The sequence below is a fragment of the Symphalangus syndactylus genome, chromosome 9 (genome assembly GCF_028878055.3).
Source record: "Symphalangus syndactylus isolate Jambi chromosome 9, NHGRI_mSymSyn1-v2.1_pri, whole genome shotgun sequence".
NCBI lineage: Eukaryota > Metazoa > Chordata > Mammalia > Primates > Hylobatidae > Symphalangus > Symphalangus syndactylus.
This window is the reverse complement of record NC_072431.2, coordinates 118,367,368-118,383,854: the sequence shown is the minus strand read 5'-3', so window position 1 is coordinate 118,383,854 and position 16,487 is coordinate 118,367,368. Positions and strand designations below refer to the sequence as shown.

At 37.4% G+C, this 16,487-nt stretch overlaps 1 protein-coding gene across 16 annotated transcripts; it reads right to left on the bottom strand.

Moving 5' to 3' along the window:
* Positions 1–314: 314 nt before the first annotated feature.
* KLHL9 (kelch like family member 9) lies at positions 315–15,288 on the bottom strand. Of its 16 annotated transcripts, none has more exons than XM_063609833.1 (5): positions 12,771–15,258; positions 9,209–9,297; positions 3,971–4,216; positions 1,693–3,049; positions 315–1,527 (listed from the first exon to the last, which is right to left on the bottom strand). In XM_063609833.1, the coding sequence occupies exon 1, from the start codon at positions 14,722–14,724 to the stop codon at positions 12,871–12,873; it is 1,854 nt and encodes a 617-aa protein (XP_063465903.1). In that variant the 5' UTR covers positions 14,725–15,258; the 3' UTR covers positions 315–1,527; positions 1,693–3,049; positions 3,971–4,216; positions 9,209–9,297; positions 12,771–12,870. The 16 variants fall into 16 exon arrangements, with proteins under 16 accessions (XP_063465903.1, XP_063465904.1, XP_063465906.1 ...); XM_063609834.1 differs by having other exon boundaries at positions 2,812–3,049; XM_063609836.1 differs by having other exon boundaries at positions 315–2,215; positions 2,968–3,049.
* Between the last annotated feature and the right edge of the window lie 1,199 nt (positions 15,289–16,487).

Genomic DNA, 16,487 nt, shown 5'->3' with positions numbered 1-16,487 from the left:
CAGCCATTTTCTATTGCAACTTGCTGAGACACTGGTTCCCTGGAACAAGCTTCATGGGGGCTGTACAATTTTTCCTCTGTGCAAGGCACTACTCTGACAATGGGAACCTGGGCTCTGCTCCTTCACAGTTTTACAGACAGTCGCCTTTCCTAGAGTTTCCATTTGAGGGACATCAACGTGTTAGACCTCAGGAATGTCAGGGGAGCTGCAATCAAAGCTTCTCTTGTCTGGATTTGGTTAAATGTGGACTATACACAGGATTATGTTATTTATTACATTGAAATTAAAGGTAACTATCATTTACCATGTTCAGATTCTCAGCCAGTAATTTGCAAACTTTATTTTATTTCATCTTTGCAATTTCCTATGTGACAACTATTAAAATTGTCTCAATTTTGCAGAAGAGGAAAGGAAAACTTGATGTTTAAGCTTCCAGGAGCCACAGATCTTGTCACAAAGTGGCAGTTTCTACTGCCTCCCAATTTCCCTCTTCATTAGCTTTCAGTTCTTCCTCTTGGCTGCACTGAGCATGCTAGTGTTTAATCACAATCATGTCTTAAATGCCATTCTTTGAATCCATGGAGAGTAGTCATCATCCTGTTTTACTTATCTCTTAATCGAAATTGCCAAGCCTATTGTCTGTCACATATATGCAGTAAAGACATTTTTAGTGACAGAATAAAGACAACTGGATGACTTAACCCTGGGTTTTCGAGTTTTATGCCACCGTTATCTACAGAAAGGTGGAAGAAATCAAACCTAGTGTATTAGCCCCTTAAAAGAGAAATGCAGAGGTGAGGAAACACATATTTCAGCGCAGTTTAAGAAGTAAAAATGTCTAAGATCAAACCTCTAAGTACATTTATTAGAATTTTAAAAGAGACATAGATTGAGACTCAGATAGGTTTTTATTTCAACATTGAGCCTCATTTGGATGGGTATATCCTATTAGATTGAGAGTTCTGCCATTTTCTGAGTGTGTTTAATTTCCATTGTCATAATACAAAAGAAATGTTGAGATTATGACATTATCTGAGACCCATAAATAGAGGAGAAGGTGAACAAAGTGGAAATAAAGTTGAGATAAGTACAAAAACTGAAAACCCTAATCTGGTTATGTAAGAATCTCACAACAAGAAAGTACTGAGACAGGTGGGTAAAGATTCAAATGGCCTAGCCAGCTGCATCCCACCAATGACCCTGCCAACCTCTTCCCTAGTGACACTGAGGATGATATTCTGCAGTTCTCTCTGCACCCTTAGCTGTGGCCTAGCCCAGAGCCATGGGCTGCCATAAATAGGTGACCTTCAAACTTCTGCACCAAATTGGAAGAATCTTTCTTTTCTTCCCGTCTGAAGAACAAGAATGTTTTTAAGTTTCCCCTGGAGCAGCCGCATGGCACCAAATTCCAAAAGTCTTAGGCCACCAATGTTCTTCATAAGATGATCCAGCAGATCTCCAACGTTTTCAGCACAAAGAACTGAAATTCCTCACTGGGCTTGATCAGTAGCTAGAATTTCTGGAGACCTGTTTGGGTATAGGAAATCAAAGAGACCTTGAGCAGGAGGACTCCAGCCTGGCTGTGAAGGAGTATTCACAAGCAATCAGTCTCTATGTGAGAAAGAAAGAACACATCTGTTGTGCCTGGGACATTGTCAGACTGCAAATTAAGAAAGGAAAATCAATAAATACCTTCTCTGTGTTAATAGGCTCATCAGAAATCCCAGGAGGTTGGAAAGGAAACTTAGATTTAGACCCAGTATCAGTCAATCGGGTCTCATCTACTAATTATGTGGCTTCAAGCTTGTAAATATTCGTTCAATTCAAAGACTTTCCTTTCTGCTTCATTTATCAATGTATTGAGTCATTTTTGTAAGATTGTGTTTCAATAAGAAGAAGAAATTGTACTTTTTTGTTTGTTTGTTTTTCACAGAGTCTCACTCTGTCACCCAGGCTGGAGTGCAGTGGCAGAATCTCAGTTCACTGCAACCTCTACCTCCCGGGTTCAAGCGATTCTCGTGCCTCAGGCTCCCGAGTAGCTGGGATTACAGGCATGCACCACCATGCCCAGCTAATTTTTGTATTTTCAGTAGAGACGGGTTTTTGCCATGTTGGCCAGGCTGGTCTCGAACTCCTGACCTCAAGTTATCCATTCACCTTAGCTTCCCAAATGCTGGGGTTGCAGGCGTGAGTCACTGCACCTGGCAAAACTGTACTTTTGAATAGAGAGAAATTACATTTTAGCTCATAATAATTAAAATTTATCTAACGATAATTGCTGTATTTTCAAAATTTATTGTTTATAAATATGGTCAGCTTTGCCTTCTGGTTTCTTTTGTTTGGTGAGGATGGAGCGGGTACTTAAATCTTTACAGTAAAAGTCAGGTCTTACTCAAACCCTCAAAGAGATACAAAGTGCCCTTAAACCTTTAATCTGCTTTCAAATCCAAAAGGAACATTAATTCTATTTATTCATAAATCGTTTTAAATATCTCTGCTCCTGGCAATTTACTTGTCATTGTGAATATATTGGTAAGTTAAATAAAGACTTTACTTTCTTATAGTGGAGCACTCTTCCTGAGAAGACAGCTCTAAACAATAAGTAGGTAGGTAGGAATCCCAGGGCCATGAAGGAGATGAACAATTTACTATAATAGATTATACCAGCTGAAGTGAATTCAGTTTTACTTATGTTTTCTTAGATGAGTCATATCTGATGACTGTTGATTCAGTTTCAGCGGTTGCATGAACTAGAAACTAAAGTGAAATATAGAATCATCCACCTTGAAACTTCAAATAAGTAGCAAATACCTTTTATTTGCTGGCTCTGTGGATGGTGCCAGTTACGATGAAAAAAAGTAGACACGTTCTCTGCTTTCAGGGAATGACAGAGCTTCCAGTCTAGTGGGATGTGGGCAAGTGAGCATTTAATTAAAGTAATGCTAATGACTGTGACAGGGAAAGTACCAGATTCTGGAAGCATGTAGGACTTGTTTCCATCAGGGAAAGCATCCAGGAGAAGTAACTGCTAAGCCGGCATCTCAAGGATCTGTGGGAGTTAACCAAGAAAATGCATGATGCTCAAAGGGTCAGAAACAGGGAACAGCAGATGTGAATGGCCAGAGGGCGCATGCAGGAGCAAACAGTGAAGAAGGTTTAGAAATATGTAGAGATAGAAGGGAGGGAGGGAGAAAGCAGAAGTTAGAATAGGAAGCAGGTGTTGCATTGTAAAAGGCTTTGCAAGCAATTATGGGATTATGATTTACAGAAATGATCATTAGAAATATTGAGATGTTTTAAGCAGTGAATTGATGTCACCAAATACATATTAGAAAAACTCTTACAGCTGCCCTTTGAAAACTAGGTTGGAGTTTGCTTGCACATACTGGTTAGAAAGGTGGGAAGTGGAACCATTAGGACATAGTTATTGCACCAAACGCGATAGATAATAGGTTTGGAAGGTATTTATTAGGTTGTGGTAAAGAGTAAAGCTGAATGTAAGACTGATGACTAAACAGAGGTGTTAAGATGTGGTGCTTGCTGAATTTTTGGGATGCCATAGAAACAAGCTCTAGACTAAGCCTCCAGATTAAAATATCAAAAATGAAACCACAGAACTGTCCAGATATAAAAACCCACTGTTGATGATGCTGCTCTAGTAAGAACTAGAAGGAACTTCCATTCTCTGATGCCATTTCTTTTCCTAAAACCTGAACTTCCCACTACAGAAAGCCACCAACTCAGCCAACAAATACAGAAACACCACGTAGAGCCTATATCTTCTTGTGGACACTTTAGGATCAAAAGCTCATGCAGGTGCTCCAGATTGGCAAGTCTTTCTTTGTTCCCATGTCCTATCTACAAGGGAGGCTTGAAATTTACATTATGTTGCCTGCATTGGTGATTTGGTTTTCCATTGATGCATAATTAATCAAAAACTCAGTGGTTTAAAACAACATAAATTTATTACCTAACAGTTTTTGTGAATCAATAATTCAAGAGCAGCTTCGGTGGGCTTAGAATCTCTCATGAGTTGCAGTCAAGATGCCAGCTGGGGCTGCAGTTGTCTGAAGGTTCTATTTGGGCTGGCAGATCTGTTTCTAACATGGGTCACTCACATGGCCACTGACAGGAAGTCTCAGCTCTTCATCACAGTCACATGGGCCTCTCCATGGAGCTATGTGGTATGTGCTCACAACATGGCAGGTGGCTTGTACTAGAGGAAGTGATAGAAAAGAGATAAACATGGAGGAAGTGCGCAAATTTTTATGACCTAGTCTATAATTTAAACACCATTGTTTCATCGTATTCATTAGATGGGAATCACTAAATCTAACACATAGTCAAAAGGAGGAAAGAAAAGAATATGAGAAAATTTGTGAATATATTTTAAAACAACCACAACTAGAATTCATAATGTGAGAGTATCCCTTCATGTAGAAAGGGTGTTTTACAGATGATGAATAGGCATGGTTATGATAGATGATGAAACTACAGATATCAAAGGGAAAGTGACTTTGGATTTGGGGGCTGAGTTTCAATGGATCTCCTTGATCTCATAGTTCAATGGTAGCCATGAACCCGTTGTAAGTGGCTAGACTATCTACTAGGTAAGTGGTAAGGGTGAATGGGAAGTGTAGATATTGCAGCCCAAGAAGTGAACGAAGTAGACATACCAATGGAATCCATAACTTATTCCCCTTGCAGGATAAAGTATAGCTAGTCCAGGGCACGAGAGAGATTATTAATGGAGAGCCAGCCTTGAAAATTAGAAAACCGTTTTTCTGGCTGGGGGCGGTGGCTCACACCTGTAATCCCAACACTTTGGGAGGCCCAGGCAGGCGGATCATCTGAGGCCAGGAGTTCGAGACTAGCCTGGCTAACATGGTGAAACTCTGTCTCTACTAAAAATACAAAAATTAGCCAGGGGTGGTGGCAGGCGCCTGTAATGCCAGCTACTCCGGAGGCTGAGGCAGGAGAATCGCTTGAACCAGGGAGGCGGAGATTGCAGTGAGCCAATATCACACCACTACACTCCAGCCTGGGTGACAAGAGTGAAACTCTATCTCAAAAAACAAACAACAACAAAAAACAACAAAAGCAAAATAAAAACTCTTTTTCCTTAATCTTTGAGTTAACTGATGTCTTCAAGTATGTGTATATACATATATGAAAGGTTTTGTGAAATCTGTGATTTTCTTATCTGGAGAAAGATGGAGAGAGTAATAAAAAATTAAAGTAAACACTGCTTAGTATGAAGAAATAAACATTACACTCACTCAAATTAGGTTTTTATACTGAGTATGTTTTGGCTCATGATTTAACATGAATTAGAAATAAGTTTTAATGGATCACTAATTCCTGGCTGGAAGAATGTTTTGACTTCTAAGTGATAAAGTATACTCCCTAAGTAAGATAAAGCTGTTTGAATCAGTAGAAGTTAGACCTGCCTCCCATCCCCACCACATACAAAAATGTACTCTGTTGACTGGCACTTGGGTGAAATGAGGCAAAAAATGATAAACTTCCATTATAAGAGATTGTAAGGCTGTATTGTAATAGCCTTTTGGAAGATGGACCAGTAAAGAGCTAGACATACTCTTTGGACTTAAAATTGGAGAAGGGGCTCTAGACAACGAAACATCTGAAGTTTGGGTTACTTAGTTGCTGTCAACAGCTTTATACACATCTTGTTCTAAGATTGCACGAAATCTAATCTTGCTCCTTCAGTTCTATGTAGAAAAGATATGTGCACTCTTGATATCCTTCAGGAGGCACTATTAAGAGATCACTTGTTATACACATCCATCTTAAGGGAAAAAATGCTTGGTGTATGAGAATATTTTGTTCTGAGACAATAACATGGAGAATGAGGAAATGGGTAGTTGATGCCATTCTTACTGTTCACATAGTCAAGAAATAGGCTTTCTTTGAGCCCATGGATGGCACTAAGAAAAATTTGGATCAGCTGGTCCAGAAGATGTTTTACATCAAACACATGTATATGCTTATGTATATGTGTCTCTGGCTGGCCGGGTGAAAATTATGTGGCTATAGCAGTCATGATTTGATCCTCATACCCAAATGAGCAAACCAATATAAAAATTTCTTAAATATTATGAGGTTGTCATATTTACTTATAACTGGATATAATGCATATTACATCCTTTCTGCTGTTGAAAAGATTTACTCTATACATGTCTTTGTGATGAGGCTGTCTGCTAAAAACTAAAAATAAAAATGGTATGGGAAATCCACTCAAAGGAAAAAGCAAGTAGTGGATATGAATGCTTAGAATCCAGATGAAATGTTGCAGAATTTAAAATTCAATGTACACGAATTTATAAATAAATAAAGGTCATGGCTATTTAAATCTGTATTTTTAATATAAAAAATAATTCTCTTTGATCTACCGTACCCCAAAAATTACCAAAGGTTTTTAATATTCACTTATGTAATTTATATAAGCTGCCAACTTTGAACTTTCACATGTGCTATAAACATTTCTGGGTTTTGTTATTACTGTTGTTTTGATAAAGGAGATGTATTTTCTGTAATCTAGCTAAACAAAGACTTTTAATTTCAACCAGTAGATGGCAGAATAACATCAGCCCCTGGAAAGCAGGTGCTCTGAGACTGTTACAGAGGAACGACCTATTCTGTGTACTAGTGCATTTGGCTCATGTACACAATTCAACAGTTATGCGTTCAGTCATCCTTAAATGAATATTTAAGTCTTTTATTCTAATCATCATCCAGCCATTCAAATATATGCTCAACAATTGAATACTAGAGGACGCAGATAAAGTATCAAAATTAAGGTGGGAAGAAGAATCTTTAAAAATCCATTTAAAAGTATTTTAATGGAAGGTCTAATGTGGTCATATTAGGAAGCAAATAATAGTATCATGCTGAGATGACTATTTATGGCCTATTTTCTGTCACTTATTAATTCTAGAAATATACTTACTGTCCAAAAGGTATGAAACTTGAAAGATCATTTTACTACTTTTGCCAAATTGCATTCTAAACTGTATACCAATTGACAATGCACTCAGCGATATGCAAGAGTCCTTTCTAACCCAACAGTTGAAAGCAATTAAAAAAGACTCTTTTTCAGTATTTGACATGAGAAAAAATATTGTCTCGATAAGTTTTACTAAATAAATGAAGAAATGGGTAGTTAATGACACACTGTTCACATAGCGAAGAAATAGCCTTTCTTTAAGCCCATGGATGGTACTAAGAACAATTTGGATCAGCTGGTACAGAAACCATTTTGTAATGAAGATATACAACCCTAATTTTTTAAGACTCCTAATTAATGAGGAACTTCATGAACAAGATCAAGGATATTTCCCTGTAACAAAGGAATTCTAAAACTAGAATTACCCCTATTAAAATTACGCATAAGACACAATTCCTCGGTCACTACAATAATTTTGCTGGAAGTATGAACCATGCTTTAATGTTTCATATTAAACCAGTAATATGAAATTGGCTTTTATAATACGCAGATAATGGTTACTTAAGGTGAAAATATGAGAATTGACCCAAAAAACTGAAGAATCAATGAGAGTCAGTAGACAACCATTATGCTAAAACCACATATTTCCTACTTCTACCAAGAGTTCAGAATATAACATAATGAATCCCCATTCAAAGCAGAAATACACAAACACACACACACACACACACACACACACACACACGTATATATCAAAGACAACTTAACTTGAAAAAAGATCATTGGAAGTGAAGAAAAATACTCTAAATTGATTGCCTATAAGATTTTATGATTTTTTTTAAAAGCATAAAAATTCAGCAAGGAAATGAAGATATTCAAAAAGTGGTTATGGAAAAATTGGATAATTTGAAAAAATACATTAGATTTTATGCCAGAAGTTTGGTAGAAAGTTGTATCAATAATAACAACATAAAATACTGGGATAATTATACCACCTAATGATAAAAAAATTATTCAAGAAAGCGTTAAAAATGACAAAAAAACTAATTGTGCTACATTACAAAGGAAAAACACTGATTTTTTTGCTCACAGAAAACAAGTGGGCAAATACTTGCTGTAAATAGAGAATAAAGATTAATCTTAATATAGCTGGTTGCAGTGGCTCACGCCTGTAATTCTAGCCCTTTGGGAGGCCGAAATAGGAGGATCACTGGAGACCAGGAGTTCAAGACCAGCCTGGTCAACATAGCGAGACCCCATCTCAAAAAAAAATGAATGATTAATCTTAATATACAAAGGTAATTTTATTAATTTTAAGGAAAATCTCATTCTCATTTTAACTAGAAAGAAAAGCTACTTGAACAGGAGACAAGCAGTAAATGCCACCCTAACATGTCAAGAACTAGTAATCACAAAGCTGTAAAGCTATAGGATCAAGAACAAGTAATACCACATCAGTACTATATAATCACCACCATCACCACACACACACACACACCCCAAATTAAAAAAACAAAAATATCACTGAAAGGTCAACATACAAAAAAGATGAACATACTTGATCACATTAAATAAAAAAGTAGAGTATAAAAAAGTATTTATAGCAAATAGGACAATTAAAGCAAAAGACAGGAGCAAATGATTTATGTATGAAAAATACACATGCTCAATAAGCAAGAAAGTGTAACTAGTAATTAAAGATATGTAAATCCAAACAGTAAAATAACTAGAACTGCAAAGATTTCCTTTGAAATAGTTACTGAACACAGTTCTGCTAAAAATGCATATTGGTATAATCCTGGAAATATTTTTTAAGACCCTAAAAAAGCTAACACTATATGATTCAGATTTTACTTAGCATTTATCATAGGTTAGTAGATAATGGGCAAAGTTTTATGTAAGAATATTACATCTTGCTTTATTATGGTGAAAATTTATGGTAGACATTTAAATATCTACACATAAGGAAATGGAATAATCTGGCATGTTCATGGAATGAAATATTGTATAGACACTGAACAGTTTCAAAGAACAATAGCCTGAAAATCATTAAGCTGAAGCAAAAGTCAAAAATTATAAAATCCCAACTTTGTTAGTAACAACTATCATTCACTGCTTCTGTGCATATCTTATGCTAATCGCTTTATATTTTTCCTTACAAATCTGATATAGAATTATTAATGATCACACCCAACCTGATAGATGTATGACAAAGCTGAAGTTTTAGAGAGTTAAACTTACCCCACAATCTTTCAGCAGTTGTTTATAATCGGTTGAGCTGGGGATGGCACATTTATGTAGTTTTAAAATGTCCTGTAGGAGCTTACTGCCTTTATAGTGAGAACAAAATAATTTTGATTACAAAAATCTGAACATGAGTGAAATGTGTTTGCTTTGCAGGCCAACTACACAAATATTACTGTAAGCAAGTGGGAAAGAAATTTAAGTCTGGATTTATCTGAGTAAAAATGGAATTTGTTTTTCTAAATACATGTGCATTTGATAATTAGGAAAAAAACACCTTACGATTTTTTAATATATACAGCTTTTTAAAAAATAAGAGAAAGTCATGATAATAGGAGTCTTTGGAAGGTGGATTTATTTTCATTATCCAGCTTTTAGCCTAAGGTCTGGCATATTTGAAAAATATTTGACAAATGCCTGCACATATGTGCATATATATATAATATACTGAGTATTAATAGAAATTTTCTTCAGCATGTGGAATCACTGATAATTACTTTTTGTTTGCTTTTATTTTCCTGTATTTTCTATAATAGACATATCAAAAAAGCTAACAAATGTTAATTTTTGAATACTTATCAGAAAAATTAAAACAAGAAATGTTAACAGAATGCTTTATGTGCTTTTAGTTTTTATCCTCTAAACAATTTTCCAGTCTGAACTTTCTCTAAAAAATTACCAGCTTATGAAAATAAATCTTTCCATTTAATCATTTCAACCACCTAAAATTTCTCTCTATAAGGAACTCCAGGTTTAATAGCAGTACCGGTTGAATATCCCTTATCTGAAATGCTTGGGACCAGAAGTGTTTTGGATTTTGGAATATTTGCACGTACATGACGTATCCTGGGGCGGGACCCAAGTCTAAACAATATTACTTAAAACTTCAGTTATATTTCACGTTTTAGACACGTAGTCCGAAGGTAATTATATATAATAGTCTTAATAATGTGCATGAAACAAGTCTTCACTGTTTTGAGTGTAACCTGTCACAAGAGGTCTGGTGTGGAATTTTCTGCTTGTGGCATCCTGTTGGCCCTCAAAAAGTTTTAAATTTTGGAGCAATTTGGATTTTTGGATTAGGGCTGCTCAACCTGTATTAGCATAGCATTAGTCAGCTACCTGTATGATTACCAAGAGAACTGTCAACTGCAGAATACAGGAAAGTAAAAAAATGAGAGGCAGGGTGTGTGAAGCTAGAGGTGGGGGATGTAGATAGAGCAGTTTACCTGGTAAAGCAATACTTATTTCAATAGGAAGTACCAGGGTCAGACATAAGATGTAATAAAAAGTACTTTTTTTCAATAAAAGGAAAAGCTTGTACAAAATAGAGGCAGGGCAGTACCACCTTGATATGTCAGAATAAGCACTGAAATACTACATAAAAAATAAGCCATATCAAAATTATCCCCCAACCCCATCTCTACTAAAAATACAAAATTAGCCGGGCATGGTGGTACATGCCTGTAATCCCAGCTAATCAGGAGGCTGAGGTGGGAGAATCGCCTGAACATGGGAGCCAGAGGTTTCAGTGACTGCGCAACAGTGAGACCCTGTCTCAAAAAAAAAAAAAAAAAAGACAAATTTGATCTCAAAAATTAACTGAACAGCGTTGCCTTTGTAAAACTACAATAGATTGAGGGAAGAAATAAATGCAAGCAAATGCAAGTTAAATTACATTTATTATATAAAGAGATCCTATAACTTGATACGAAAAGCAAAGCAACTCCAACAGATAACAGAAAGGCAAAAGGACAGGAACATTTGGTCAAAGAAACACAGCTACCCATAACACACAAATATTCAACCTCATTAATAATCAAAGGATTATGATGCACTTCTTGCTTATTCAATAGTTAATAATTTCTAATTTTTCTACTTTTCAAATGTACTCAAATGTGCTATTTTTAGTAATAAAAAACTGAGTAATTAAAAAAAACATAGAAAGTATGAAAATTTCTGCCAATGCAGAAATCATAAAAAGTATTAAAATGAATCAACACTTGTATGGGCAGTAAGGTTCAGACCCCTAGAAGCCAATTCATTTTGCCTTGGTTCCTGAGTTTTATTATGGGATTGTCAATAAAGAGAAAGTTGTTCCTGATTTACACTCTGACAATCTTCCAGGTATAGGGGTGTGTGTGTGTGTGTGTGTGTGCGCGCGCACATGTGTGTGTGTCACACACAATGTATATATAAAATTTTTTTCTTCAGGTAGACAATTATTCCAGGAAAGTACCTCTTCAGAATCACTCATTACAGAGAATTCCTGTAACTCCATTTGCTGATAAAAGTCCCATTAAAAATTACCATGTGGTTCTTAACCAGTAGGGATACCTTTGGTATTGAAGAGGCTGAAGGTTGATTTTAGTACTGCTTGTAAGACCACAGTGTTCCAGAGGCTCTGTAGCTGGCTTCTTTGGGAATCTGAAGTTAGTCCTGTCTTTGAGACATGGCCAAAAGCACATTTTTCCTCACTTGATGCAGGAGAAAATGTATCTCCTGCTTGCTCAGATCATAGCCTCGAGGCAGATCACACAGCTCAGGATGCACACGGACTGGAACAGCACCAGGGCAATCACCCCAAATCGCAAAATAATCATGTTAGGATGACTAAGTTGGGAGGCTGAACTTGAAACCCTATAGCTTTGTTCAGAATATTTTTTTCCTTGCTTTTTTCATTAAGTTTTACTGACCAAAAAGGTGGAAAAAAGAACCTAAATTTTCTGCACAAAAGCAGTTCTCTGAAACCTGAACTTTACCAATCTGTGTAAAAATACTCTTGTGTATTTTACACAAGCAGAAAAACGCTTCATCTGAAGTAATGGTTTAGTCACATGACAAATTTGGTTGTTGATTTAGTATGCTGTAGCCCTTATCTATCTAAATTCAGTATGACTATATAGACATTTATTCTCTGGTACTGAATGCCCATTTGAATAGAAACAGCTGCTTTGTGGAAGAAAGAAACTTAAATTTAAAAACAATTTCAGCATCGTTGAAGTGCCAATCAGTTTTCAAATTGTGTGTGTGTATACATATGTATGTATGTGTGTATGCATGTATGTTTGTATTATGTGTATTTTTCCTCCTTTCTCCCTCTCTTGCTCGCTCTAGAGAGAGATATTAAACACTGGCTTGGTGCTATACTGTTTTTTCCTAGTTAATATTTTTATTATTTCTGTCTACGTAAGAAACGTCAAATATTCTGAATGCAACCACACAATCGAGTAAGTTGACAGACATGTCAAAAACTATGAAAAGAGGGAGGTAACTAGTATTAATACTTGGCAACCTTTCGTTATTCTGAGGTTAGAGCGGCCTCCCTCTGACATTTTGGAGTCAAAGATGAAAACTCAACTTTGAAGCATAATGGACATAATTACACATTTACCACAGTCATCTACAATTTTATATAACATCACAAAAAGACATCTAAACATTTTTCTACATCTTTTTGTCATTTGTTAAAACAGCTATGTTAAATAAATTTTCAGAATGCATGTTAGCCACTTGATAAACATACTAAAAGCCATACAAGACGAATAACATCAGTTACCTTTATATCTAATAACTGTACCAATCACTGTAAGAAGATACAACTGAAGGGGAAGTATTAGATCACCCATGATGTACTGCAAAGGTGTTACACCTTAGACCTAAGAATGATCTGAAGGTGCTGAAAGAGGTGATTCTCTAGAAGGTGACCCAGGGTTTTCTTCAGGTGGAAAAACTGTGAGTGTACAAGCTCGAATGCCACCAAGTGACTCTGGAAGATCAAAAACTTTATGCCACTCATCTTTTTCTGGGTCATATTTCTGGACAATTTCTACCATACAACGATTATTCCAAGAATATCCACCAACAACGTAGATTTTATTTTCAAAGACAGCAACTCCAACATCACTTTGGCCTCTTAACATGGCGGCAATTGGGGTCCACTGGTCAAGGGTTGGTGAATAGTATTCACAGCTTAGAACATCATCATAATCACTTGTTCCTCTGAAGTGATTGCCACCAATGACATAGAGCTTATCTCCAACTGTACACATGCAATGCAGACCTCTGACTGTAGTCATTGGAGCCTTTTGCATCCATTTATCTGTATCTGGGTCAAAACACATGAGCTCATTTTGGAAAGTGTCATGGGTAATTCCTCCTGAAATATACACTAAGCCTCCATATACTGTTCCAGCATGACCATAGTGGGGTTCACTCATTTTTGCAACATAGCTCCACTCATTCATTCTTGGGTTGTAACATTCTACTGTGGCCAGTTCACCAGCTGCACTGCGCCCACCAACTGCATACAAATGTCCTTTGAGGGCACTCAAGTGAAAGAATGTGCGCTTTTCATTTAATGATGCAACCTGCATCCATTTATTATACCGAGGATCAAATCTGAAAACTGTATCAACAGCAGTTTTTCCTTTTGTATCATAATTACTTTGACCACCAACTACATAAAGAAAGTTTCCAATGACAGCAATACCATGCTGGTAACGGGGAGCATCCATTGGGGCTAAAGATCTCCATTCTTGTGCCCTTTCATCATACATCCGTAATTCTTTACTGACAACCAGTTGCTGCCTCAAAACTCCTCCTAATGTAACCAAGTGAGTGGAGTCAGATCGAATAGCAGTTCTATCTGACTGCATCACTGGCTGCATATATGGCATCATTTGGTAATTGCTAGCTTCCAAAAGCAAATTCACGCAGGTATTGTCTGTTCTCATGAAATCTACTGTCTGCACGTAATTGATAAGATCCTGTGGTGTCATCAGTGGAAATCGAATATTCTTCATTAATTTTGCAGCATAATCCATCCGAGGGTCTTCCAACCTTAGCCAGCGACAGGCTGCCTTAAAGAGTTCAAGTTCGGTACAGTGCTTAAGACTATTACTGGAAAGCACAAATGCAAGCCGTTCAAAAGGGAGTTTTAGAAACTCCCCAGTACTCAGTAGAGCAGGAAAGTTCTTCAGGATGAAATTATTAACATATTTATCCACTTCTATAAGATTGTAGGTGTTAGCAATTCGTCCAACCTCAACACAGTTATCCAAAGAGACTCCTGATATAAGAAATACTTTACAGAAATCCAAAACGGGTAATATTTGTAAAAAGCTAGCAGCTTCAAGTGTGTCCTGAAGATTGTCCATATTAAGAGAAAGTTTTGCAGTATAAATAAAATCAATGATTTTCTTCAGACCAACCTTGTTCACCCCATGAAGCTTAATGCACATCAAATCTTGTTCTTTCATTCCACCTGTGAACATGGCTTTGAAATAATCACTAGCAGACGCCATCATAGCTCTGTGAACAGGAAAGATTTCATCTCCATCACCTGGTACCAGGGTCACATCACAAAGCAATCCTTCTATTCTAAGCTGATCAAAGCCTTGCAGTACCACCGAACTGTGAGTATTGCTGGTAAAAAAGCGTGTGGTTCCTGCCTTACAAGGCTGCAAATGGGCAGAGACGCCCATTTCGCCGTTACCAAGGGACACTTTCATGTGAAAGCTTTGCTCTTGCACAGAGATGCAAGCCGGATAAAGAAGTTATAACCGGAATGTTTTACAGGCAACGAGGTGTCCACAAAGAACAGAAAGCTCGTTTCCTTATCAAGGGAAGGCAGTCACTGCGGCACCCCTCAGGCCACGCCAGTCAGTCATCCACCGAAAATCGCCCTGTAGCAGGACCACAAAGGGCTGTGGACCTCAAATCTGATTATTAGACAGATGATTCATCACCTGAAGGTGGTTAAATGACCTGGTTCACCTCGTCCGGCCTGCGCTGCCGCTCCTTCAGCAGTTCCGCTTCGGGCAAGGAAGAGGCGCCGCCACGTACTGTGGCTACACGGCCCGCTCGGCGGCGGGTCCGGACACCTCAGCGAACGGCCCGCTGCGTCCTCCGCTGTACCTAGAGTGTCGCAGCGGCCAGCGGCCTGTCTCTGAGCAACGGCCTGGAACACAGGCCTGGGCCTGGGCTTGGGCCTAGAATACCGGCCTAGCCCCGACGCCGAGCCGCTCCTTCCGGAAAAGCCTAGTCCCAGGATACCCCGGGGTGGGAGCGGCCGTAGCGGCTAGTGCGGCTGCGCGGCCTCCAGACCTCGTCAGTGGGCGGGAGTGTGGGGGTGGGGAACGGGGAGGAAGTGAGCGGGAGGCGGGGAGGGTGAGGGTTGGGGAAGCGGAGCTGTGTAGGGTGGGCGCCAGCCGGGCCTCTTAGAGCTGCCTTGTATGTGGGACCAAATAGGACAGAATGTGTGCACGTATGTTATGCTGCACTTTTGATGTAAGTTTTTCGCATATCTGAGCTCTTACGTTCCCCAAATGCATAATTTTTCAAAGCTTTACGCTTCCTAGCTTCTGTTTTTTTGAATAACAGTGAAATGCGGCATTTGTAGAAATTGAGAGGAAACCTGGATGCTTAATTTTTTTTTCCTCTACAAAACAATAATTGTTATCCCACATTATGTAATAGATACCTCAGTTACAATTTTGGTTCATATTTTCAAATTTGTTATAATTTTAAACGCAAAATATTTGCCTTTACTAGATTGTTTACTTTATTATGTAAATGATATATTCTAAATTTATGGCTTGAAATGCCTTTGTTTTCCACAATTTTAAAAATGGCTACGTAATTTTCCAAGAACTATACATACTATAGTTTCCTTTGCCCATTGTTTGTTCCTGAATATGTACCTTCTTATCCTCCATTGTTTTATAGACTCTGTAGTAAACTTATAGAATGAGCAAAATTTTAGCCCTGTTATGGATAATATTTAGTAAAATGCTGATCCAAGACAACATTTCCAAAATATTATCACCAACAATGTTTGTGCCTTTCCCTTCTTCTGACTTTTCCCTTTGTATTTTATTAACTCGCATTTCTTTAATTAGTGGTTAATTTAAATTTTGACATACAAATAAATGTATACTTTGACACAATTTCTTCCATTTTCCAAATTTTGAAGTTTGTCTTTTAAATCCTTCTAGTTCTTTATGCATATGCAAAGTAAGAATGTAGTCATGTTTTTCTTACACTCTCCTCGTTTTTGTGTAAAAGATAGCATACCATGTACACTGTTCTGCATCTTTCTTTTTTCACTTCAAGATCTTCCTGAATTAGTATAGAGGGCTTATTTATATTTTTAAACAATTCTGCTGTTGCCCTCTGAGTTGTTATATCATAAGTTATTTAACCAGTGCCCTATTGATGGGCAATTCATCTGTTTTGAATGTTTTCTATTGTTTCCAAGGGATGGCAGCAAAAT